General features: G+C 42.9%; 1 protein-coding gene across 4 annotated transcripts in view; it reads left to right on the plus strand.

The window, feature by feature from the left end:
* Window positions 1–23,643, plus strand: part of CUNHXorf58 (chromosome unknown CXorf58 homolog) — a 35,430-nt gene extending 11,787 nt beyond the window's left edge. For 3 of the 4 annotated variants that reach the window (XM_073565821.1, XM_073565818.1, XM_073565820.1), the window contains exons 3-8: window positions 7,586–7,680; window positions 9,796–9,907; window positions 10,788–10,919; window positions 11,244–11,473; window positions 19,463–19,613; window positions 20,491–23,643. In XM_073565821.1, the coding sequence (XP_073421922.1) occupies window positions 7,586–7,680; window positions 9,796–9,907; window positions 10,788–10,919; window positions 11,244–11,473; window positions 19,463–19,613; window positions 20,491–20,664 (894 nt within the window). In that variant the 3' untranslated portion in view covers window positions 20,665–23,643. The remainder of the gene's footprint in view (window positions 1–7,585; window positions 7,681–9,795; window positions 9,908–10,787; window positions 10,920–11,243; window positions 11,474–19,462; window positions 19,614–20,490) is intronic. The other variant, XM_073565819.1, reaches the window with a different exon arrangement.
* The last annotated feature ends 3,718 nt before the right edge of the window (window positions 23,644–27,361 follow it).

Genomic DNA, 27,361 nt, shown 5'->3' on the forward strand with positions numbered 1-27,361 from the left:
CTTGTAACCAGATTCTGCTGCATGAAGAGCATGGAGAAGGAGGCGTGTGTCTGCTTCTTCTTGACTTGACTTAAGGTCAGCAGCCTCTTACCACTGTTCTTTGGTGATCTTAAAGCAGAGCTGCTCACATGTGACATACATCTCCTTCTCCTCAAGCTTCTCCCTGTGGTGTTTCGCCTTCCATTCTTCTACCAGAAACTTTATGAGACTTGCCTTGTTGGAGGAATTACTTAGTAGCTTTCTCCACTGCTGGATGTTGTGCCCATGTTGAATGTTCTTGAAATGGATCCCTGTGCCTTCATATCTGTTGACTCTTTCTGTATCTTTGATGGATGTCTCCTTGTAGACGTCAAAGACAATATCAATGCGCTTGCTCTTAGCACCCTCATGGATAGCGCGACTCATTGCTGTGCCTGCTAGCTGGGCAAATGTTGCATCGTTTCCCTTCAGTTTCTGAACCAGGCTCATCCCATCAATGATGGTTGCAGAGGGCTCAGGGATCACCTCTGCAGGAGGAGCATTCCTCTCCAACTCCCTTGCTAGGGCAGCCTTGTTGGTCTTGCGGATAGACCCATCACCGTTGGCAAGTGCCCATGGCAATGGCCCCAGGGGATGAGTCAAGATATCACTCATTTGTAGCTTTCTGTTCTCAGCTACAAGTATCATCTGGCCAAATAGGTTCCTGTCAGCCTTCAAAATTACCTCCTTGCCAAGGCCTTGTCTGTGTGTCTTCATTCTGATGTTAGAGAACGTTTTAAGATTGTTCTTCGTCATCTTGTCATGAAACAGTGTAGTTGGCGTATCGGTACCCAACGCTCATCCTTGAATGTGTGAGATGCATCCTCTCCTATACTGTATGCCCCTAGAAGGTCTTTGGCTACATCTGGTGGTGCTGCAGTCGCTGTTGATAAACTGATAAGTTCACTATTATGCTCTTTGTTGAAGGGGTTCAACCAACCAGTCTCCAGCAGTTCAACAAAAGATCGGACATCGGCTTCATCTCTTCTAATCCTGGACACCTGTAGGTCTGAATGACTGAAGTCAGTATATTGTTGGCCTACTAGGGCCCTCAGCTGCCTCATGTACATGCTGTGGTACTCCGATGTCAGGTAGAATCTGGCGACAGCTCCAACTTTGAGGCTGAAGCCTTTTGTGCCCCCTGGTGTCTGGGTGTCTTTGTTGATTGTTTCTTCGATGGTCTGGTCCACAGGAATCCATCCAAAAGGATTCTTGCTACCGATCTGGACCGAAAAGCCACCTTTCATGAAGTATTCATGGACCTCTGGGTGGTCTATGGGCAGCCGAGACATCGTAGCATAGTAATAGGTTAGGTATCGGGCATAGTTGACCTTGTCATAGGCAAAACACCACGGTATCATCTGTCAGATTGCTCCTAGGTGAAGCATCCAGTTGCCTTCTCTTGAAGCTCGAACAAGGGCCAGCATGGTCTCGACCATGTCCAAGTATGACATCCAGAATGCTGAGAGTTGTTCATTTCTGAAGGTCTCAAGATAAACTTGAAAGAGCTTCAGGGTAAGTGTGCAAGATTCATTATCCAAGAACTTTTCGAAGGATCCCTGCGACACACTGATGCGAAAGTTTGTGATGTTCTTCAGTGTTTCATCCAGATGGTGAAGGTCCCTTGCATGGTTTTCTTCTAGCCATGGAAGGAAGTTTTTCCATGCAAGCCTCATAAGTGCTTCATAGACCAGCTTGTGTAATCTCACTGCTCTGTTGTACCTCCGGCCGTCCATCACTCCAGACACTGATCCTTCAGCGATGACACCGGATTCAACACACAGATCTCTAAGGCCTGCATCCTGAAATCTCTTACCTATGATGGAGAGGAGATTACAGATTGTGTGGAAGACACCCATTCTAATTATAATGTTCTTGAACTTCTCCTGTTTCCAGATAACCTCAGCAGCTTTGGCATAGAGTGCTTGATCAAACACGCACACAATTCTGTTAAGCTTCAGGGTCTGCATGATGGCATGTGTTTGCTCCAAGACTTCATTCACAGTGGACATAGCTGTTGCAGGAGCATTGATAGTGGGCAGGTAGCTTACAGTGTCCTGGGCCACTACAATGTCTCTGCGGATTTGGATGTTGAACCCAGTCCAACTGCTAATGGTCTGATCCTCATGGTCTGACATTCTAGCCAGAAGCCAGATATGGTTCTTGGTTTTTGAATCCTGGACCTCCTCGGTAGTGTTAACATTCGCAGTCTCAATCCTGGGTGGCCCTCCCCGCCGCCCAACATTGTATATTGGTAGCATTAATTCTGTCGGAATTATGCTTCTTTTCTTCGACTTGGTTACATCTGGCAGGACTTTTGTCACAGAGCATGCAACATTGGACTGAACAGCGATGCCATTGACTCTATGAGATGTACCTGCTCCACTTAGTGTCTCCTCAAGTCTGTCAATGTTATCCCAGGCCAAGGTTGTGAAAACACCAGGGTAGATATTTGCTGGCATTGGGATGTCATCCGTTGAACATTCCAACTTCTGGATACAAAGGGCTGTATCGATCTCCTCAGCCGTTGAATATGACACACAGTGGCCAAGACGATTCAGAGTTCGAACCAGTTCTGTATTGCCGGTCAAAGACTTAATTGCAAAGGACAGCAGTACGTGCTTGGGTGACTTTGTCTTTCCATTGGTAACAGCAAAAACCAAGTCACTGCCGAAGGATGTGGCAAGACGTTGAGCTCTTTCAGAGGGAGTTTGGCACTCACAATCTCCTGTAAGCAGGGTTTGCAGGAATTGAGTGACTAATGCAGGAACGACATTCTGATCTGTATCGGGAGGCCATGGCTGACTCACATCTTGCTTCTTGATCTCATTCCTCAGCTGCATTGCTGCTTTGGTTACGACATCTCCAGAGTTAGCGGCTCTTGCTTCTTGCAGATCTTTTGTCATGCTGTGTGCTTGCCGGGCAAGGTCGTCCATTGATAGGCTATATGGATAGACTAGAAGCTTACCTTTCTCATCGGAGAGAAAGCGGAGTGATTCACCAAACTCTGTTTCAAGTTTTCGGCGAACATGTTTCTTTGTCGATGGTTTCAGTTTGATGATACCACGGGACATCATGCATCTCTGAAGCCTAGATGTGAGGTTTATCATAGGCAGTACTTCTGGGTTTGGGAACAATTCAGTCCTTCTCTCTCTGCCTCTCCGTAGCGTACCTCCTTGCTTTCTTCCTGATTTTCTGCTGCACCAGACCTACAGGCCACTTGGGAATCATCTTTTGTGAATAGTTTGTAGCACGACTTGTGGTAGTGCCCCTCTGAAGCAACAAGGTCTCTGCTAAGCAAACCAAGGATTCTCTGTGTGCCTTTCCTTATCGCTGCTCTGCGGATCGTCTCATCTGCTCATAGCTCAACACACTGGACGATTGGCTCCCTTGTTTTTTCTCCTTTGAGATACTTGCTTGACTTCTCGCAGAACATACATACTTTGGCATACACCCTGCTATCACTGGGGGTACCCCTCGGTAGCCTCCTCCTGGGGATTTCGCTTGCTGTTTCGACATTGACACCCTTGGCAAGGATAGAATCCAGTGACTTCTTCATTGTAAAGAGACTACGACATTTACGGTGATATTGTATGTGTGGTGTTTCTCGTTCTTCAAGGCCCTTAGCTGCTTCCAGGACGGATTCATGCTGTCTGATCTCTGCAGCCCTAAGCAATGTTTTCCAGGAGTCCAAATCCTGTAGGGACGCCAGATCATCACTGTCATCATTAGAGCAGTGTATGATACAGTTGATCTGTGATTTCTTCCTCGCTGGTACTTCCATCATGCCATTAGATATGTCAGTAAACACCTGCAAACACAAAGAAAAACATTAAAACCCTTGGCACCGAGCGCCGTACGAGTACTGCTCTCTCGTCCTGGACCAAAGGACAAGAGCAGTACTAGTACGGCACAACCCCTTTAGCGTCCCCGCCGCTAATCGATCGGGGGTAGATGGCCACACTTACCGGCAGCAGGGCTTGTCCCCTCGCCGTGTGTGGCCATCGCGCCGACCCCCTGCAGCTAGAATCACTGTGATTCGCTGGGCTATATAGCCCAGCGAATCGCAGCATGCCTTGTAAAACATGGCGTGATTCGCTGCAGGGGTTCGTGCCTGTGGAGCGATTGGTGCATTTACCAGTCACTCCACAGGCCAGGGGGAGGATGTCAGTGTCTGATCTCCTCCCCCTGTGCTGCGATTGGCTAGAACATCATTCTAGCCATAGCAGCAATGTAGCAGGGCCGACACAGTGTCGCCTCTGCCTGTATGAGATCCTGTCAGCACAGGGTCTCATACAGGGACGATCGCTGCACTGTGCAGGCTGGCCGGACCTGCCTGCACTCGCTGGAACTTGTGGTACCACAAGTCCCAGCAAGTCTGGGCAGGCAGGCAAAAAGTGTAAAAGAAAGTTAAAAAAAACAAAAACACTACACTACACATCCCCCCCCCCCCCCCTCCCATATGCGCCAATACTGTGGTTTTAGACAACACTTGTGGTATTGCCGTGTTCGGGAAACAATGGGGAATAAAAAGTGAGGTGTACTTTTTCCTGGTCCCCCTTTTCAAAATGAAAAATGTGTGACTAAAGTGACTTTTTCCGGTAAAAAAACGTACTTTTCAATTTCCTCAGCCAAGTGCATGAAACTCCAATGGAGCGCTTGTTGGGTCAAAGTGGTTACTATACCCCCTAAAACATTCCTTAGGTGGTGTAGTTTCCAAAATGTGGTAACCTTTTGGGGGTTTCCACTCTGGGGGTACCTCAGGGTCTCTCCAATACGACATGGCCCACTGGATTTCTTCCAGTGTAATCTATTATCCCAAAAACCGCCTAGCTCTCCTGTGCTGAGCCCTCTTGCGCGCCCATAATTTAGTGTACGTGTACATGTGGGGTGTTTCTATAAACTGCGGAATTGGGGTAACCAATTTTGGGTTTGGGTTTGCTGTTAACCCTTGCTGGGTTGCAGGTAAAATTGGATTACAATGGAATATCTGCCAAAAAATTGAAATTTTGATATTTCACTGTCATTTTGCTTGAATTCCTGTGCAACACCTAAGGGGTTAACAAAGTTTTGAAAATCCGTTTTGGACACCTTGAGGGGTGTAGTTTGCAAAATGGGGTAATGTATGGGTGGGTTCTGTTATACAAGACCCATAAAGTGACGTCCGAACTGACTTGGTCCTTGGAAAAATGGGTTTTGGAAATTTAGTCGTAAACTTTAAAAATTGCGTATAAAACTATGAGCCTTATCACATCAGAAAAATATAAAATTTCATTTCCAAAATGATGCCAATGTGAAGTAGACATGTGGAGAATGTAAACTAATAACTGTTATGGGGGGTATCAGCATTTTTGTAAAAAGTAGAGAATTTCAAAGTTCAAAAATAGCGAATTTTTCCCAAATTTTCGTGTATTTTGTAATTTTTTATGCAGAAAGGTAAAATCTATTGACTCACAATTAGCACTACCATGAAGTACAATATGTCAAGAGAAAACAATCTCAGAATGGCGTGGGTAGGTGATAGCGTCCCAAAGTTATTACTGCATGAAGTGACAGGTCAGATTTACATAAAATGGCCTAGGCATTTGGGTACAAATAGGCCTGAAGGGGTTAAGCTACTGATGTGCAAGGGCTATCATATCAAAACATAAACTACAGACATGCATCTACCTAAAAACACCAAAGAGAATTAGTCACTCCGGGTGGTACCGATATCGTCAAAATTGGCTCATGGACTAATTAAAATTTTTTTTCCTGGTGTTGTTCAAGTTTAGCATCTGACCTTTTGTATTCACTTGGTCGGCAGGGATTAGCTATCCTTTTTGACCACCTGGTGTATAGATTTTTTGTGTTTGTGCAAGATTCTGTGTATCTTCAATTCTTTTGGATTTATGTGATATTTTACTATTCCTTGTAGGAACCTTCAATTAAAAGTATCTGTGACACCTATTATTGATATAGGATGACTTTCATAACTAGGCATATATTCAGAATTTTCAACCTCGAGCGCGGTCAGTTTCTGTTTAATATCAGTGTTTACTTACTCTGGGGGTGACTGACAACTACCCTTACTGACCCTAGCATCTGAGGTTATTTTAACGGTCATCCAGCCGCTTTCTTGGGAGCGCACCTACCCCTTCTGACCATAGCATCTGAGGTTATTTTAGCGGTCATCCAGCCACTTTCTTGGGAGCGCACCTACCCCTACTGACCCTAGCAGATGAGGTTATTTTAGCGATCATCCAGCCGCTTTCTTGGGAGCGCTTGGCTTGTGTGTTTTTTACATATTTCAAAATCAGTAATTACAATGTAAGTCTGGTAACAGTGCTGTAGTCATAGGCGAATATATGGAAACGGTGCGATTCATCAGAGTTTTAGCCAGGAAACTGGTGTAAAATACTTTGAAAAGTTGCAACATTTTTGCGCAATTTTGCTAAATATGTGCAACTTCTGGCTTTTTTTGATGCCTGTTTGAAGCAGCTTCACGAAGATTAGTGGAGCTTGGGAGGAACTGGGATGGGACAGGGCATGGCTACACCCTCCTATTAACTTAATTAAATGTGCTGATGTTTTATATCCAAGAAGTATCATTTCTCCTTGCGGAGAATAACATGCTAAGCATGTCGAGGTGAGGAGACTTAAAGCCGCAATGCTCCTCTGGGAAATATGCTAATTATGCAAATTGTCTCTTCAGAGAGGAAGAGGACTAGAACTCTAGTGCCACCTATTGGAGGTAGCAATCCTAAAAGTCAATGTTGACCCTTTAACGAGCCTAGTTACATGACTTAGGATAAAAGCCAAGCCAGAATCTCCATTTGCAGACACTGTGTTTCGGGGTACTGCCCCTCATCAATGCAAAGTAGGAGAAGATCTGGTTTGGCTGTGAGAGAGGCGTCTGACCGATATCCAAGAAGTATCATTTCTCCTTGCGGAGAATAACATGCTAAGCATGTCGAGGTGAGGAGACTTAAAGCCGCAATGCTCCTCTGGGAAATATGCTAATTATGCAAATTGTCTCTTCAGAGAGGAAGAGGACTAGAACTCTAGTGCCACCTATTGGAGGTAGCAATCCTAAAAGTCAATGTTGACCCTTTAACGAGCCTAGTTACATGACTTAGGATAAAAGCCAAGCCAGAATCTCCATTTGCAGACACTGTGTTTCGGGGTACTGCCCCTCATCAGTGCAAAGTGGGAGAAGATCTGGTTTGGCTGTGAGAGAGGCGTCTGACCGATATCCAAGAAGTATAATTTCTCCTTGCGGAGAATAACATGCTAAGCATGATGTTTTATAGAAATGTGACTCTAGTCCCTGATTGGAATAAAACTTCTGATGCATAAAGTAGTGTGCTCATTTTAATGAATTTAGCACGTCGCACTACAGTAAAGTCCTTTATTATGACTGCTGTGTATTGCCAGTCTTAATGAATCAGCTCCATAGTACACACAGTAGCCCACAATGTCACATGTGAAGGGGCTGTATAATTTTGTCTAAGTGAGGGGCATAGCGTCTAGTTGACTTTTCACCTTTGCTAAATAGCAACAACTTTTTGCATGAACTGTTTTGTAGGAAACCTGCGCAACATATGAAATTCTCAAGAAAGTCAGTCCCCTGGAAGCTGAATTACTCAAAGATCCTGGGATGCAGTGTATAGTAAGGTTCAGGTAGTACCCAAAAATTGTTATAGAAAATGGTAGCACAAAACCCTAACCTTATAAGCAATGTTGGCTTGTGCTAGTAAATGTGCAATGTCAGAAATAGTAGTGATCTCCAAGTCTACCTTTTTTTTTTTTTCGCCACGTCCTTTATTTGATATCATCCGGGACCCCAAGTTTCAGTGGATCACTTTGAGTAAGGCCTTGCTCCCACTTGCATATAAATACGCCGAGTGCGATGTGAATAAAATTTACATTGCACTAATGTTATTCATTGAGTCAGTGCTCATCTGCAAGTTTTTGTTCAGCTGTAATCGGGCTGAGAAAAAAAATTGCAGCATGCTATCTATGGCCGCATATATCGAGTTAAACTCGCGGATGCAAGCCAATGAGTGCGATATAAAAAAAAAATGGCACAAAGAACATGCATATGCCGTCTGTTTTTTTCTCGTACACATCTCAAAGGAATCAGGAAATTTGATCAGCTAAGTACAATAAATTCACAGCTGGAACCCTTTAGAATAGCTAAATATCTAGAATAGATAGATAATTGTAGATATATAATTTCACCAGCCCTCTACTTATAATGTGACATTAAAGGTTGTTTAGCTTCGTTTAACCTAATAATAAAATGATTTGGGGTTTCCCCCATTTCTGATAACCAGCAAAGGTAAAGCAGACAGCTGAAGGCTGGTATTATCAGGCTGGGAAGGTCCATGGTTACTGGGCCCTACCCAGCCTAAAAATAGCAACCCACAGCTGCCCCAGAAATGGAGCAGCACATGAGCTGCGCCAATTCTGGCACTTTGCAGGCTCTTCCTGATTGCCCTGGTGCGGTGGCAGTCATGAAAATGGTAAATCAGGTTGATGTCACCTGTGATTTGTCAAAAATCACAGATGGAATTAAACCCTGTGCTTAGTGATTGAGGGGTGTCTATCAGACACCCCCCAATACTAACCCAGTAATCAAAAATAAAAACACACACTCAGAAAAATACTTTATTTGGAGTGAAAAAAAACTCCCCCAGATTACCTGGTTCCCGAACTTATTAAAAACTAAACAAACATGCAGGTCCACCAAATTTGTAATCCACAATAAAAATCTGAAAACATAAAAAGGGAGGAAAAGGGGAAATAAAACAAGACACTGTCCCTCGTTTATCAATTTATTAGAAAAAATGTTCCCACGCAGCTCCAACGTAATCCAGCCTTCTCCAAATCTGGCCCCAGCGACAGTGAAGAGCAGTAAGTGATATTAATGCTATTCACAGGCGCCAGGTATTGATGTCACCGCTGCTCATCACAGTTGCTGACTCCTGTGGCTGAACAGCGGTGACATAACTATACCGCTCAGTCATCTATGAGCACGACCCGCAGTGGCTGCGGCTACAGCCTATGGAGCGTCGTTCTCTGAACAAGGCTCCGTAGCCTTTAGATTTCGGAATTGGGGGTCATCATGGACTGCGTTGGACCTGCATGGAAACTTTTTGTTTTCTAATAAAACTGGTGAACTAGAAACAGTGTCTTGTCCGTATTTCTCTCTTTTTTTTTTTTAAGTTTTTCAGATTTCCATTTGTGGACTATGGCGAATTCGGTGGAGCTGCGTGGATTTTTTTTGGGGGGAAAAAGACAGTATTTTTTGTGTTTGTCTTTAATTTTTGATTACTGGGTTAGTAATAGTTGTGTCCTGCAGATGCCTCTCCATTACCTAATGCAAAACTAATATTCATTATTGTGTAACTAGGATCTAACGGGCCACAGTGCAAACCTTGAGTCTAGCCCCCAACACCTTCCCAGCACCCATGTTCCCAGCCCACCATACTGAAGCAGTCAATATACTAAAACAACCCAATCTCGGATGCTACTCCATGCTGGATCCAAGAGCCTGGCTCTGATGAGACGTCTCCAGCCCTACCTTACCCAGAGCTGCTACTCTGCTGTATGTGCGGCACTGCAGACCTTCCTCTGGGTCGACCGGTCGACCAACGCATCCCTGTCCATCAGTCATTATAAGATGCGCATAACCTATCCACTAGTGTTTTAGTGTTTGTATGTAGGTAGCTGGCTGAAAAAACTAATAATTAAATACAAGACAGTAAAATGTAGCATTTTTCTCTTTTGCAGATTTGCAGGTTATGAGTTTCCACCATTCATTGTTTTTAAGATTTTCCACAGTTCTGGGGGACACGGAAGCCGATATATCACTGGAAAGAAAATAATCATACCGTCAAGCGAGGTAACGTGGTAGGGTGATCAATAAATTGGTACTCCTACTTTGCTGTTGTTTTAGTAGAGGTCTTAGAAAGTTAGTATATTTTATGTTTAGAATAATAGAATAAAACTGGGAGGAAAAAACAGCGCAATAGGGTTTTATCCAAGGGAGATAAGTGTTTTAACTAAGGTTATATTCACCTTATTTAGTTGTGTATACACAACATTTCAGTCACTTATAGATCCAGCTGCTGCAGGTCCAATGGGTCGTCAGACCAGAAAAACACAGATAAGGAGGATTTGCGGATAATTTGCGCTGTTGGGGTCCCATATAAAAAAAAATCCAAATCCAGACCAAAAGTAAATCCGTTCTTCTTTATTCAGCCAGTGTGTTTCAAAGTGCTACAGACTTCATCAGGACAAGTAAAGCATTGCCTGTTACGCAATCCCTGCATGCGTTGCGGCTGCTGATCAGCCACGAGACATGCGGCGACTTGAACATAGTTTTCGAGCGCACCGAAGACACTCTATTAGCGCACGAGCGTGCTCGCTCATAAGTAATGCTGTCATTTCCATAGCAAGCCATGCTTTGCTCCTTCTATAGCCTTCAAAGACTGGAATGCTGCCGATCAAGAACAGAGTGAGGATTGGGGACAGGAGTCATGGGTCTGTATTCTGAGGTGAGGATCGTAGAGGAATGATGGGTATATGCCTTTACTGAATTCTGAGTATTTACTAAAATTTGTGGCAGTATCTGAGGTCTCTCTGGTTAGATGCAAGTGGTCTCAAGTGGGCTGTCTCTTTATAAACTACCAAGCTAATGCTTTGTCCCATTCCTTTCTATTGAGGACCTTCTTTAAGCTTTAGTGCTCGTTTGTTTCCAAATCTTATGGTTTCTTTTGTAGGCTGCAATCGATGCTTTCAAACTGATGGGACACCGTGCGTATTCTGAACAAATGATTTGTGATCAGCTTGACCATCATAAATACAGAATTACAGATCTTGTGGATGTGGCAACCTTTAAAGATTACATGCAAGTAAGAAACTCAGATTATAGCAGGTTAAAGGACATATTAATGATCTAAATCATCGATTGGATTACAGTGTGTCAATTCTGAAGGAGAATATCCATGACACTTCAAACCCCAAATCCATGACAGTATCTTGATCATCAGTCTCAGATTTCTGCAGCGATTTCCTCCGCAATTACACAATGTATTTTTTATCACTTGCCCCTTTACCAGTTTTAAGACCTGTTTACAGTAGCCTAAAGCCAGGTTGAGACGTCCTAATCAGCAGTACCAGTAATGGTACCGTAGGGTCATATACATTGCACATACGACACTTCATTTCTTTTTCAGTATACAAGTCACCTTGATGAGATTCCAGCTCATCGCGGAGGGCGGGATAATTGTTGGAGAAGACTATCTCTCAAAAATGTGCCAAGAACAACACTAATGTACGACATCGTGGACTATGCGGAGTCAGGAACGCTGTCCAGTAGGCTTAAAGAGGAAATGAAGCTTCTCCTTCAGCTGCCTCACTCTGAAGATGTACAGCGCCGGCAGCTAAGTGCTGTCACCCAAATCAGGTTCTCATCAATGCAGACATTATTACTTTGGTTTGAGTAGAGCAGGTAATAAGTCCAGAGTTTGTATTCATGTATAGGAGCTCTAATGATAAAAAGTCTCACACTGTATGCCCTTCTACATCATCAATGCCGGGAAACTGGCAGGTCCTTTTACCTTGAGTAAGCTGGCGCTGCAGTTTCCGGCACAGCGGGTGTAGCCGTGGCGCGCTATGAAAGGGGGAAACTGTGAGAGGAGTACAGCGCTCTTTCCTTTTATTCTAAGCATTGATCGGGGTTACAGTAGTCAGGCCCTACCAGTCCTAAAATAATAGCATTTCGTAGAGATCTGCTGTCACTTTATAAGATGGAAATAACCTTTTATGTGACTTACAAAATTGTGCATTATCGTTCTGTAGACATTTTTATCTGTAGACCAGTACAAAATCAAACATTCATCAGTCAATGAATAAAAGCTGAGCTCAGCGAAGCCATTGCTAAAAAAAAATATATACAGTATATATATATATACATTTGCAATTGGTTGTGTTAAGGCTGGTTTACATTGGATTTGGCTTGGCTTTACACAACCGCCAACTGGCTACAAAGAAGTCAATCATCGGTTGTTTAATAGCTTGTCTAGCCAGGCTAACAATGTTTCCAATGTGCGTAGAACTATCCTTAAAGGGACTCTGTCAGAACAGAATGACTGTTCAAACTAAGTCCCGCCGCTCAGTGTTTCATGGTGGGCCCACTCATTTAACTAAACCTTCCCACCTGTTTGCCTCCTATCCTCACCCTCCCCACCTTATTTGATTGACAGCTCTGGCTTCGTAGAGCCAGAGAAGAGTGGATATAGATGGAAAACAATCAGATGGGAAGGTGTAGTGAGTGAAATGATTGGCCCCGCTGTGATGACCCGAGAGCCTGTACTTGGTTTGAATAGTCATTCTGTACTGACAGTCCCTTTAACCCTTTAGTTTGCACGTTCATGACCGGGCCAATTTTTACAATTCTGACCACTGTCCCTTTATGAGGTAATAACTCTGAAACACTTCCATGGATCCCGGTGATTCTGACATTGTTTTCTCATGACATATTGTACTTCATATTAGAGCTAACACTTCATTGATATAACTTGCGTTTATTTGTTACAAAAACGGAAATTTGGCGAAAAATTTGAAAATTTTGCAATTTTCCAACTTTGAATTTTTATGCCCTTAAATCACAGAGATATGGCACACAAAAAACTTAATAAATAACATTTCCCATATGTTTACTTTACATCAGCACAATTTTGAAATCCAAATTTTTTTTCGTTAGGACGTTATAAGGGTTAAAAGCTGACCAGCGATTTCTCATTTTTGCAACACCATTTTATTTTTATGGACCACATCACATTTGAAGTCACTTTGAGGGGTCTATATGATAGAAAATACCCCAAAGTGACACCATTCTAAAAACTTCACCCCTCAAGGTGCGCAAAACCACATTCAAGAAGTTTATTAACCCTTCAGGTGCACCACAGGAATTTTTTGAATGTTTAAAAAAAAAAATGAACATTTAACTTTTTTTCACAAAAAAATTACTTCAGGTCCAATTTTTTTTATTTTACCAAGGGTAACAGGAGAAATTGGATGCAAAAGTTATTATACAATTTGTCCTGAGTACGCTGATACCTGATATGTGGGGGGGGAACGACTGTTTCGGCACATGGCAGAGCTCAGAAGGGAAGGAGCGCCGTTTGACTTTTTCAATGCAAAATTGGCTGGAATTCAGATCGGACGCCATGTCACGTTTGGAGAGCCCCTGATGTACCTAAACAGTGGAAATCCCCCACAAGTGACCCCATTTTGCAAACTAGACCCCCCCCCAAGGAACTTATCTAGATGTGTTATGAGAACTTTGAACCCCCAAGGGCTTCACAGTAGTTTATAACGTACAGCCGTACAATTAAGAAATCATTTTTTCCACAAAAATGATCTTTTCACCCCCTATTTTTATTTTCCCAAGGGTAGCAGGACCCCAAAAGTTATTGTGCAATTTGTCCTGAGTACGCTGATGCCCCATATGTGGGTGTAAACAACTATTTGGGCGCATGGCAGAGCTCGGAAGGGAAGCAGCGCCATTTGACTTTTTTGGCTGGAATTGAGATCGGACGCCATGTCGCGTTTGGAAAGCCCCTGATGTGCCAAAACAGTGGAAACCCCCCACAAATGACACCATTTTGGAAACTAGAGCCCCCAAGGAACTTATCTAGATGTGGGGTGAGAACTTTGAACCTCCCAGTGCTTCACAGAAGTTTATAACGCCCAGGCGTGAAAATAAAAAAAATCATATTTTTTCCACAAACCTGATCTTTTAGTCCTCAATTTTTTATTTTCCCAAGGCTAACAGGAGAAATTGAACCCTAAAAGTTGTTGTCCAATTTGTCCTGAGTACCCTGATACCCCATATGTTTGAGAAAACTACTGTATGGGCACATGTCGGGGCTTGGAAGGGAAGTAGTGACGTTTTGGAATGCAGATTTTGATGGAATGGTCTGCGGGTGTCATGTCGCATTTGGAGAGCCTCTGATGTGCCTAAACTGTTCAAACCCCCCACAAGTGACCCCATTTTGGAAACTAGACCCCCCCACAGAACTTATCTAGATGTGTGGTGAGCACTTTGAACCCCCCAGTGCTTCACAGAAGTTTATAACGCCCGGGCGTGAAAAGAACAAAATCATATTTTTTTCCACAAAAATGATATTTTTGCCCCCAATTTTTTATTTTCCCAAGGGTAACAGGAGAAATTGGACCCCAAAAGTTGTTTTGCAATTTGTCCTGAGTAGGCTGATACCCCATATGTGGGGGTAAACGACTGTTTGGGCGCATGGCAGAGCTTGGAAGGGAAGGAGCGCCGTTTGACTATTTCAACGCAGAATTGGCTGGAATTGAGATCAGACGCCATGTTGCGTTTGGAGAGCACCTGATGTGCCCAAACAATGGAAACCCCCCAATTCTAACTCCAACCCTAACCCCAACACATCCCTAACCCTAATCTCAGCCCTAACCCTAATGGGAAAATGGAAATAAATACATTTTTTTTTATTTTAATATTTTTCCCTAAATAAAGGGGGGTTTGATTTACTATTTATAGCGGGTTTTTATGTTTGGCAGCTGTCGTATGCTAAAAGACGCTTTTTATTGTAAAAATAGTTTTTGCATCACCACATTTTGAGAGCTATAATTTTTCCATATTTTGACCCACCGAGTCATGTGAGGTCTTATTTTTTGCAGGACGAGTTGACATTTTTATTGGTACCATTTTCGGGCACGTGACATTTTTTGATCGCTTTTTATTCCAGTTTTTGGGACACAGAATGAACAGAAACCAGCGTTTCATGAATTTCTTTTGGGGGTGCGTTTACACCATTCCGCATGTGGTAATTCTTTTTATTTTTTAAGGGGTTTGCTAAAGGGGTTACCTAGTGGGACAGTTTTATAGGGCGGGTCGTTACGGACGCGGTGATACTGGTTATGTGTATTTTTATTGTGTTTTTTTTTTTGCAAAAAATTAATTTATTAGGGAATATTTTTTTTTTTATATTTTTAGCGATTTTTTTATTTGTTTATTTTTTTTTTACCTTATTACATTGTCCCAGGGGGGGACATCACTGTCATGTGTCAGATCGCTGATCTGACACATCACACAGCGCTGTGACAGATCAGCGATCTGACAGGCATTGCCAAGGATTCCTCATGCCTGCTCTCTGCAGGCACTCAGGAAGCCGCCTCCCTGCAGGCCCCCTCGGCCATATTGCAGGGAAGGAGGCCCCCGCAGCAGCGCTGCACATTGCGCTGCTGCAGGAGCCCCCTCCCTGCCGATGCTTCCCTAATCCCCCGGTACACTGAGATCATGTTTGATCGCAGTGTGCCAGGCGTTAACGTTCCGGGGACAGTCGTGACCGCCCCTGACACATAGTGCTGGGTGTCAGCTGTGATAATCAGCTGACACCCGACCACGATCAGCGGCGCTCCCCCCGAGAGCGCCGCTGATCGCTATGACTTACTATCCTGCCCATGGGCATAGGGTCCCATGGACGGGATAGTACGTCAGATGTCAGGAAGGGGTTAATAGATCAGTCCATATGCATACTCTCGACAGCACATTGTCTTGTTTACACGGGATGATGTGCTGCTGACAACTTTTGATTTTTAAGCAAAAAAAATTTTTTCAACGAATGATTAGCAGCTCATTCACACTGGTTGATTATTTGGAAACAAGCATTTCAAGGAGACTTGTTCATTATAATTGGCCAGTGTAAAGGTACTGTCACACTTAGCGATGCACCAGCGATCCCGACAACGATATGGATCGCTGGTGCATCGCTAAGTGGTCGCTAGTGAGCTGCCACACAGGCAGATCTCACCAGCGACTTAGCAGCGGTCGGGGGTCGCTACTTACCTGTCAGACGAGGCGATCCTGACGTCCTCCCGCCCGTGTCCACGCGTCGCTCGTCGGCGCCACAGGAAGCCCACGACGAGAAACGGCCCAGGACGTTCTCGCGCGATCAGCGATAACCAGTGGGGGAGCCGGTCGGAGGTAAGTATCAGACATAGCAATATCGCTGCTGCGTCACAAAACCAGTGACATTACAGCGATATTGCTAGCGCTTAGTGTGACGGGGCCTTAACTGTACCCTTAGCTTTCCTCTGCTCACTTCTGAATCAAAAAGTGAATGAGTGACGTACTTTCTACTGATCCCTAATAAGATGCGTGTGTTAACAGCAGGTATAGTGCATCTGTCCCGCTCATTAGGGCTAACCTTTTAATGCCTTCCCCACATAAAATAATAATACAATGTCATGTAAAAGTTTGGGCACCCCTGGTCAAAATTACTGTTATTGAGAACATTTAAGCAAGTTGAGGATGAAATGATCTCGAAAAGGCCTAAAGTTAAAGATGACACATTTTCTTTGTATTTTAGACAAAATACATAATTTTCATCTTTTAACTTTTAAAAATTACAAAAAGAAAAAGGAGCCAATGTAAAAGTGTAGGCTCCCTGCATGGTTAGTACCTAGTAGCAACCCCTTTTTCAAAGTATCACAGTTTGCAAATGCTTCTTTCAATTCTTGTTTGAGGGATTTTCGTCCATTCTTCCTTGGAAAATTCTTCTAGTTCTGTGAGATTCCTGGGTTGTCTTGCTTTTGAGGGCTAGCCACAGATTTTCAGTAATGTTCAGAGCAGGGGACTGTGATGACCATTGTAAAACCTTCAGCTTGCACCTTTTGAGGCAGTCTATTGTCGGTTTTGGATTTTGACATGTGTTTAGGATCATTATCCATTTGTAGAAGCAATTTTCTTTTCAACTTCAGCTTTTTTTTTTTTTGCAGATGGTATGTTTTAATCAAGAATTTATTAAAATTTCATTGTATCCAATTTTCCTTTTGCCCATGAAATGTTCCCTGTACCATTGGCTGCAACACAACCCCAAAGCATCATTGATCCACCCCCATGCTTAATGGTTGGCGAGATGTTGTTTTCCCTTTGATTATTGTGGCCCAGTAGTTCTATTTTAACCTTTATTGGCCCTCAGGACTTGTTTCCAAAATGCATCAGGCTTATTTAGATGGTCTTTTGCATATTTCAGATGCCAAATTTTATGGTGAGAATGCAGGGGAGGTTTTGTTCTGACTTTTCAAGGAAGGCCATATTAATGCCAGTTTCTCTGAACAGTAGAACAATGTACCACCGCTCCAGAGTCTGCTAAATCTTTCTGAAGGTCTTTTGCAGTCAAGCGGGTGTTCTGATTTGCCTCTCTAGCAATCCTACAAGCAGCTCTTGCTGAAACTTTGCTTGGTCTTCTAGACCTTATCTTGACCTCCACTGTTCCTGTTAACTACTATTTCTTAATTACATTTCGAACTGAGGAAAGGGCAACTTGAAAACGCTTTCGCTTTGCAATCTTCTTACAGCCTTTTCCTGCATTGTGGGCCTCCACCATTTTCATTTTCTGAGTGCCAGGCAGCTGCTTAGAAGAACCCATGTCTGTTTTTTTGGCACAAGGTTAGAGGAGGCTGGGTTTTTATAAATCTGGGAAATTTGCATCACCTGGCCTTTGCTAAGGATGATAGTGAACAACCCATAAACCTAACAGGCTAATTATGGTCTGAAATCTTGGTCAAAGTTATCTGAGCACAAGGATGCCCAAACTTTTGAATTGGCCCATTTTCCTTTTTGTAATTTTTAAAATGTAAATTATGATTTTATTTTTTTCCCCCCTAAGATACAAAGGAAATGTGTCATCTTTTACTTTAGGCCTTTTAGAGATCATTTCATCTTTCTTAACTGTTCACAGTCAGGCTGTGTGTACACGATGCAGATTTGCAGCGGATCCGCAGCGGTTTTTACAGCGCAGAAACGTTGCATATCCGCATTGTGATGTACAGTAGCCTTAAAATAAATGAAAAAAAAAAAATTCTGTGCAGACGCTGCGGAGTATTTTCCGCGCAGTTTTCCTGCGGTACAAAATCTGCAGCATGTTACTTCTTTTGTGCGGTTTTCCATCTCCCCTGTCACCAAATCCGCAGGGGGAAAACCTCAGTGGAAAACCGCATGAAAAATGGAAGAAATCCGCAGGAAAAATGCAGGTCATTTGACCTGCGGATTTTCTTCCATTCAGCGCAGAAAAATCCGCAGGGCCAAAAAGTATGTCTGCACTCAGCCTCACAGTAATTTTGATCAGGGGTCCACTTACATTTGCATGCCACTTTCTGTGCAATGTTGGCTCCTCATGTATGGAATGGGCTCAGTGACTGAGGCCCACCATAGCAGGCAGATACCAGTTATCATATACAGGTATAGTTGGCAGCGGCCTGTAAATAGAGCACCCGAATTGCTATAGCTTAACCACTTAAATGCTGCTGTCAATCACTGACCGTGGGATTTAAATGACCTGATCGTGTGTGGTAACTGGCTCTTCCTCATCATGATGGGTGCCTGCTGAAGCCACTCTCAATTCTTAGGCTGGGCTTCATAGGAAGGCAATGTGTGGACTTCATAGTATAATGTCTTTTTCACTATATACTGCAATATTTGGTCTTGAACAATTACAGGCCCAAGTTCCCTAAGGACTCATTAAAAAAAAAAATAGAGTAAAAAATTTTTTTGGGGGGGAAATTTTTAAATCCTTTAATAAAACTCGAATTAAAAAAAAAAATTGATTACCACATCCATAAAAGCCTGGTCTATCAAAATATTAAATTATCATTAGTAAAGAGAAAAAAAAAATGAAATGCCAGAATTGCAGGGGGTGGGGTGGTTGGTTTGCTACAAATATATATATCTCTCTCAAGACTATTCTCTCGCTGGTCTTGATAACGGGCGTTTTGGAGCAGAAGCTCCTGAGTCATTAGGATGCTGATCCACTTACTGTGTGGGAGTTGGGGCAAGAGTTTTATGGACTTTTTTTTTTTTTTTTCTGCTCAACCTCCCGTTTTGCGTGCAACTTTTCAAAGCTTTTTCTTTTTTTTTTTTTCAAAGAAATTTGGCGAAAATGCTTTGGTTAATCACCTCCATGGTGTGTTACATTTTGTATAGCAATCAAAGCAACGGAAGTGCACACCTCATTAGGAATCTTTATAACTTCTCATAGAAATTAAATTAAAAAACTTTTTAAATTAACTTAGAACTAGTTTCAAGAAACAAATATTGCATATAGACTGAATACAGTATGTTCGGGCTGCATTACTGCTGAACACGGCACCAATCATTCTGAGTGCCATGGTTTGAAAATGTCATCAGGTAAGAACGCTTACATTTTTATTGGCCTTGCGGTGGATGTCTTTTTTTTTTTTTATGCCGTATAAATGTGCACATTGACAATTAAAATGCTTTTCTACCTGATGTCTTTACCAAACCGTGCCGCTCAGCACGGCAGATTACTTTTCGGTCCTTAAGTTACTTTTGCACATTGTGGCTACGACTTTGTGTGATTTGTTAATTTCTATTTCCGGTTTCTTATAGATCACCTGTACCACCGCCATCATCCGCGATATCTACCTACGTCCCATCACTCTATTCTGCCACACCAAGAAATTCATCCCGAAGATCACAAAAAGCCCACCGAAAAGTAGCCAAAATGAAGAGATTTTATGGCCCAGGATGTGAAGAACAGGTAAAATTAGTCCAGCTACTTCTCCCTGAAGAGTCTTTTACAGGAGCAAAAAAAAAGTGATATTAATGAAAAATAGGGGTTTCTAAAAGAGAAAAAAGTGCCATGTAGTTCATCACTCCAGAGAACACATTTGCTGCTGGGATTAAAAGCGGATAATGTCAGGTTTTTTTTGGCAGTCACTCTGTTCTTAATATCTCCCCCCCAGATGTGAACAGTTCTATAAACTATGAGTACATGACCTATCAGGGGAAAAACATGGCTAGACCATGTACAAGAAAGTTGGATATGTGAAATGGTCCTAAGAATTTTAATGTGCAACGACAATGGACTTTTCACACATCAGTTTTTTGGCAGTGTTTCATCAATATTTTAAACCCAAACCAGAAGCAGCTGCAAAACACCGAACTCATCCTTCTTTGGCCACGTTCACATGTTCAGTATTTGGTCAGTATTTTACATCAGTATTTGTAAGCCGAAATCGCGAGTGAAAATATTTGAGGAAAAGTGTAATAGAAACACGTCACCACTTTTGCGTTTTTAACCCACTCCTGGTTTTGGCTTACAAATACTGATGTAAAATACTGACTGTGTGAACATGGCCTTTTAGTTTGTCTCCCTGTAGGATACACTCCAGACTGACCGCTGGGTCTCTTGTTTGGAGCACAGTCTATTTCACTGACATATCAAACCGGCCTTACATCAATAGTCCATGAGTGTTCTGTGTGTAGTCCTTTGTGCACAGTGACCGTAATTAAGCTTGTCTGCATGTAGCTTATTTTTGACCTTACCAATCTGCTGCTGCTCTCGGGTCACCGCTGGTCTCTGTATCTTGGCGCTGATGGATTTTTTTTTTATATGGATTTTTTTTCTTTGTTAGCAGGAAGATGTAACCAGAGTTGTCAACCGACAACTAATTTCAAGCGAACAAGAGCAACCAAACAAGGTGATGTTCACTAATGATGATTGGGATGAAGAAGCAGAAAAACTCTATGCTTGGAGTCAAAGCCTGTCTCTAGAAGAACCTGGGATGCCATCTCCTGTGTATCTGTAAAAGCTATAATGGGTGGCCGATTGCATCAGATCCTTTGCTAGCATCTTCAGTTGCCATTTTTGTCAATATGAGTAATCTGTACAGAGGCATGGGAAGATAAATGGATGGTTAATTCTATGGTCTATAATGAAGCTTGAGTACATGGTTTTCTATTATGATCCCCGTTAAAGGGGTTAAAGCAAAGTGTGCGGTCACTAGTAATAATGTAAAAAAAAAAATCCCCAAAAACATGCATAGTAATTAGATTGTTAAGTTTGCACAAAGCAGTTTGCTGCACACGTTTTTGGGACTGTCCCTGGTATCTGAATAGGGATTCCTGGAGTCCATGTATATGTTACAGAAAAAAAAAAACATTCAGTCTTTCATAATCTGTGTTGTGTGAGAATGTACCTTTTAAACCCTTCCTGTTTCCATGATGCATCAGTCATGTAGGAGGCTCATGAGTTGGGCCCAATTCACACAGGGTAGGTGCCGGCTGTGTTAAACAGTTAGCATTTGCCTCTAGTAGCCACAAACAACAGCGTTAGCTCTGATCGCTTGTGTTTGACAGTGGCATTTAGGTGGTTAATCTCGGACAGTGACATTAACGTGGCCCAATGTCTACAGGAGGAGTACATTGTCCCACCTGCAATGCGATAGTCACCGCTATCCTGGAGCTGCTTTACTGGGCTTCATAGAATACTGTTTTTATCATATATTGCAGTAGTGAAGTATTGCAACATGTAGTACAAGAGATCATAGCGTGTAGTCCTTTAAGAGGACTAAAAATTAAAAACAGTTTAACCGCTTCCCGACCGCGAACAGTAGATAAACGTTGGCGCTTGCTGGGCTTTGTGCAGCGCCTACGTTTATCTACTGTCGGCGGTTTTGCGCCCCCTGGGACCCCCACATACCTTATAACACAGGGATCCCGGTGCACAATGCATGCTGGGACCCCCGACGTCATCGAGACCTGATTGATTCAGGTCCTGATGACGTCAGCTTCACAGCAGCCAATGAGAGCGCTCGCTGGGAAAGCTGCTTGTTTCCCGGCGATCTCACTCATTGTAACGCGACTTCTCCTCTGATCTCACACTGACAGATGATCAGAGGTGAAGCAGCGTTACTGTGTGACTAGATCGCTGCCTGGCACAGCTGATCGCTGCATGGCACAGCTGTGCCAGGCAGCGATCTTGTCACACAGTAACGCTGCTTCTCCTCTGATCATCTGTAAGTGTGAGATCAGAGGAGAAGTCGCGTTACTATGTGCCAGGCATCGATCTTGTCACATAGTAACGCTGCTTCTCCTCTGATCATCTGTCAGTGTGAGATCAGAGGAGAAGTGGCGTTACTATGAGTCAGATCGCAGGTCAGCGATCTTGTCACAAAAAGAAAAAAAAAAGTAAAGAAAAAAAAAAGCGGGTTAGGGCTAGGGTTAGAGCTAGGGTTTGGGCCAGGGTTAGCGCTAGGGTTAGGGCTAGGGCTGGGATTAGGGTTATGGGTGTGTTGGTGTTAGGTTTGTTCTTAGGGTTATGGTTAGGGTTGGGATTAGGGTTAGGGGTGTGTTGGGGTTAGGGTTGGAATTAGAATTGGGGGTTTCCACTGTTTAGGTACATCAGGGGCTCTGTAAACGCAACATGACGCCCACAGACCATTCCATCAAAGTCTGCATTTCAGAACGTCACTACTTCCTTTCCGAGCCCCACCGTGTGCCCATACAGTAGTTTTCTCCCACATATGGGGTACCAGTGTACTCAGGATAAATTGGACAACAACTCTTAGGGTCCAATTTCTCCTGTTACCCTTGTGAAAATAAAAATTGGGGGCTAAAAGATCATTTTTGTTTAAAAAAAAAAAAAAAAAAAGATTTTTTTATTTTCACGGCTCTACGTTATATACTTTAGTGAAACACTTGGGGGTTCAAAGTGCTCACCACACATCTAGATAAGTTCCTTGGGGGGTCTAGTTTCCAAAATGGGGTCACTTGTGGGGGGTTTACACTGTTTAGGTACATCAGGGGCTCTGCAAAGTCTGCATTCCAGAACGTCACTACTTCCCTTCCGAGCCACACCGTGTGCCCAAACAGTAGTTTTCTTCCACATATGGGGTACCACTGTACTCAGGACAAATTGGACAACAACTTTTGGGGTCCAATTTCTCCAGTTACCCTTGTGAAAATAAAAAATTGGGGGCTAAAAGATCATTTTGTGGAAAAATGATTTTTTATTTTCATGGCTCTACATTATAAACTTCTGTGAAGCACTTGGGGGTTCAAAGTGCTCACCACACATCTAGATAAGTTCTTTAAGGGGTCTAGTTTCCAAAATGGGGTCACTTGTGGGGGGTTTCCACTGTTTAGGTACATCAGGGGCTCTCCAAAAGCGACATGGCATCCGATCTCAATTCCAGCCAATTCTGCATTGAAAAAGTCAAATGGCGCTCCTTCCGTTCTGAGCTCTGCCATGTGCTCAAACAGTGGTTTAGCCCCACATACAGGGTATCGGCGTATTCGGGAGAAATTGCACAAAAAATTTTGTGGTTCATTTTCTCTTTTTACACTTGTGAAAATAAACAAAAATGGTTCTGAAGTAAAATGTTTGTGAAAAAAAGTTAAATGTTTGTTTTTTCCTTTCACATTCCATTCATTCATGTGAAGCACCTGAAGGGTTAATAAACTTCTTGAATGTGGTTTAGAGGTACAGTTTTTAGAATGGTGTCACTTTTGGGTATTTTCTGTCATATTGACCCCCCAAACTCACTTCAAATGTGAGGTGGTCCCTAAAAAAAAATGGTGTTGTAAATTTTGTTGTAAAAATGAGAAATCCGCTGGTCAACTTTTAACCCTTATAACTTCCTAAAAAAAAAAAATTATGTTTCCAAAATTGTGCAGATGTAAAGTAGACATGTGGAAAATGTTATTTATTAACTATTTTGTGCGATATCACTCTCTGATTTAAGGGCATAAAAATTAAAAGTTTGAAAATTGCAAAATGTTCTAAATTTTTGCCAAATTTCGATTTTTTTTTTAACAAATAAGCGCAGATCATATCTAAGAAATTTTACCACCATCATGAAGTACAATATGTCACGAGAAAACAGTGTCAGAATTATTATTATTTATTGTTATAGCGCCATTTATTCCATGGCGCTTTACATGTAAGGAGGGGTATACATAATGAAAACAAGTACAATAATGTTAAACAATACAAGTCATAACTGGTACAGGAGGAGAGAGGACCCTGCCCGCAAAGGCTTACAATCTACAAGGGATGGGTGAGAATACAGTAGTCGAGGGTAGAGCTGGTCATGCAGCGGTTTGGTCGATCGGTGGTTACTGCAGGTTATAGGCTTGTCGGAAGAGGTGGGTCTTCAGGCTCTTTTTGAAGGTTTCGATGGTAGGTGAGAGTCTGATATGTTGTGGTAGAGAGTTCCAAAGTAGGGGTGATGCACGAGAGAAATCTTGTATACGATTGTGGGAAGAGGAGATAATAAGAGGGGAGTAGAGAAGGAGATCTTGTGAGGATCGGAGGTTGCGCGCAGGAAAGTATCGGGAGACGAGGTCACAGATGTATGGAGGAGACAGGTTGTGGATGGCTTTTTATGTCATGGTTAGGGTTTTGTACTGGAGTCTTTGGGCAATGGGGAGCCAGTGAAGGGATTGACAGAGGGGAGAAGCTGGGGAATAGCGGGGGAACAGGTGGATTAGTCGGGCAGCAGAGTTTAGAATAGATTGGAAGGTGCGAGAGTGTTCGAGGGGAGGCCACAGAGCAGGAGGTTGCAGTAGTCAAGGCGAGAGATTATGAGGGCATGGACTCGGGTTTTTGCAGATTTTTGGTTGAGGAATTGGCAGGATCCGTTGAAGCGTTCTAGAGTTATGACCTCAGAAAGTGACACTGGTCAGAATTGAAAAAATTGGCCCGGTCACGAAGGCAAAAACTGGCTCGGGTGCAAAGGGGTTAAAAAAAGATTAAAAAAATAAAGTTTGGAATATACTTTCCCCTTCCTTCTGCGCCACAGGTCGTACACAAAGCTATTGCATTTGTGTTATAGCATAACACTCTGCTTGTAATCTGGTTTGAGGACAGTAATTGTATCTGTGACAAAAATAGGGCCCGGTCTCCAAAGTGAAATCACATGGCGCCTCTACACATTACCCCTATGGAATATGATTCATCAAGAAGAATGCCAGAAAGGAGCCATCTGCAGACCGGACATAACTGCAAGAGAAGTATGCTGTCTCCCAGGTGTGAAGATCAAGGATGTGAACGATAGGATACCAAAGCTCATCAGTTCCAAGGATATCCACCCATTTCTTCTGATACATGTTGTCACCAATGACACGGCAAGGAAAAACCTACGGACAATCTGCAATAACTTTGAAGAGTTGGGGAAGAAAGTAAAGGAACTGGATGCAAATGTGTTTTTTTTTTTTTCTGATATCCTTCCAGTAGACGGGCATGGCACCAGGAGATGGAACAGGATCCTTGATGTGAACAATTGGCTAAGACGATGGTACAGACAACAAGATTTGGATTCCTGGATCACAGTGTGAATAACCTGTACGACGGACTCCTTGCCAGAGACAGACTACACCTGAACAAACCTGGGAAATGCACATTCGCCAGAAGACTCGCTACACTCATCAGGAGAGAGTTAAACTAGAAGACGAGGGGACGGGAAGAAAAACATTAGACTCTAACATCAAGCCAGATGATATACTAATGAAGGATATGAGGTGTGGCAAAGAAGACCCAAGGCAACATACTCAGAAGGGAGGTAAGAAAATTTCTAAAACAATCCACAGGGAGGAGATTGGATCAAAACAAAATCCTCTAAACTGCATGCTCGCAAACGCCAGAAGCCTGACAAACAAGACGGAAGAACTAGAAGCAGAAATATCTATAGGTAACTATGATATAGTGGGAATAACCGAGACATGGTTAGATGAAAGCTATGACTGGGCAGTTAACTTACAGGGTTACAGTCTTGTTTAGAAAGGATAGTAAAAATCGAAGAGGAGGAGGGATTTGTTTTTATGTAAAGTCTTGTCTAAAGTCCGCTTTAAGGGAGGATATTAGCGAAGGGAATGAGTTTGTTGAGTCCATATGGGTTGAAGTACGTGGAGGGAAAATAGTAACAAAATTCTCATTGTTACAATTCCCAAATATAACAGAAATCATGGAAAGTCTACTACTAAGGCAGATAGATGAAACTGCACACTATAATGAGGACCTTGTTGTGGGGGACTTTAACTACTCCGATAGTAACTGGGAAACCGAGACCTGCGAAACCCATAAAGGCAACAGGTTTCTGCTAATAACCAAGAAAAATTATCTTTCACAATTGGTGCAGAATCCAACCAGGGGAGCAGCATTTTTAGACCTAATACTATCTAATAGACCTGACAAACAATTCTGCAGGTCGTCGGGCATCTAGGAAATAGCCACCACAATATTGTACAGTTTCGCTTGTCTTTCGCTAGGGGGACTTCTCAGGGAGTCACAAAACCATTGAACTTTAGGAAGGCAAAGTTTGACCAGCTTAGAGATGCCCTTAATCTGGTTGTCTGTAACAATGTCCTCAGAAATAAGAATACAGATAATAAATGAGAAATGTTTAAGAACAGCCTAAATAGGCACTGTAAGCGGTTTATACCTTGTAGGAATAAAATGACAAGAAATAGGAAAAACCCAATGTGGCTAAACAAAGAAGTAAGAAAGAGGGGCAATTAACAGTAAAAAGAAAGCATTTAAACTACTAAAGCAGGATGGCACCGTTGAAACTCTAAAAAATTATAGGGAGAAAAATACTTTATCTAAAAAACTAATTAAAGCTACTAAAAAGGAAACATAGAAGCGTATTGCTAAGGAGAGTAAAACTAATCCCAAACTGTTCTTCAACTGTTGTGAATTCGCTTTCTGGCCTCCCTCTGGTTATTACTGAAGGTAGTGGAGCTGGTCAGATCGTCAGAGAGGTTGCAAGTTCTCTTTCTGGGCTCCCTCTGGTGGTTACTGGACGTAATGGAGCTGATCTGATTGACAGAGGCTTGCCACCTGATAATGATGATGACGATTGGAGATCTGGGGTTTCAGATTGGGATTTAAGACGGCCGACTCCCTCTTTCCCTGCTGGTGATTTGCTTCCTGTTCCTTCTGAGGTCTGATTTCTCCAGCGCTGTCCCTGCATGTTCAGCTAAGTGGTTTATTTGCTATTCTGTTTGCATTTGATCTGGTTTTGTCTATCTCTTCTTGGTGCGGGTCAGCCAGCTCTGGCTGGGGCTGTGCTGAATCACCGTCCATATGTTACTGCTTGGGCCAGATTGTTTTAGCCCCTGTTAGATTGGTCTCTTTTTGCTCTGCTTTCAGAATATACCAGAGTGCTGATATAGTGGGGGGCGAAGTCATGTGACTTCAGTGTTTTTTGCATCAGACGTCTTGGACTTTTTGCAGGGTTTTTTGCGTGATTGCAGTGTCTTTCCTTTCCTGTCCTGTCTAGTCAGTGTGGGCCCCATCATTTGCTCAGTCTATTTTCCTGCCTGTGTTTTGTGTTTTCATCTTGTCTCACCGACAATATATGTTTGGGGGCTATCTATTCCTTTGGGGTCTGTTCTGGGGCAGTTTAGATTTCCCCTTTCTTGCTTTAGGCTTAGTTAGCTCTCCGGCTGTGCCGAGGCGTCTAGGATCATCGTAGGTACGCTCCATGGCTACTGCTAGTTGTA

This window comes from Dendrobates tinctorius, unplaced genomic scaffold (genome assembly GCF_039654945.1).
Source record: "Dendrobates tinctorius isolate UK_male_01 unplaced genomic scaffold, ASM3965494v1 ptg000016l, whole genome shotgun sequence".
In the NCBI taxonomy this organism is placed as follows: Eukaryota; Metazoa; Chordata; class Amphibia; order Anura; family Dendrobatidae; genus Dendrobates; species Dendrobates tinctorius.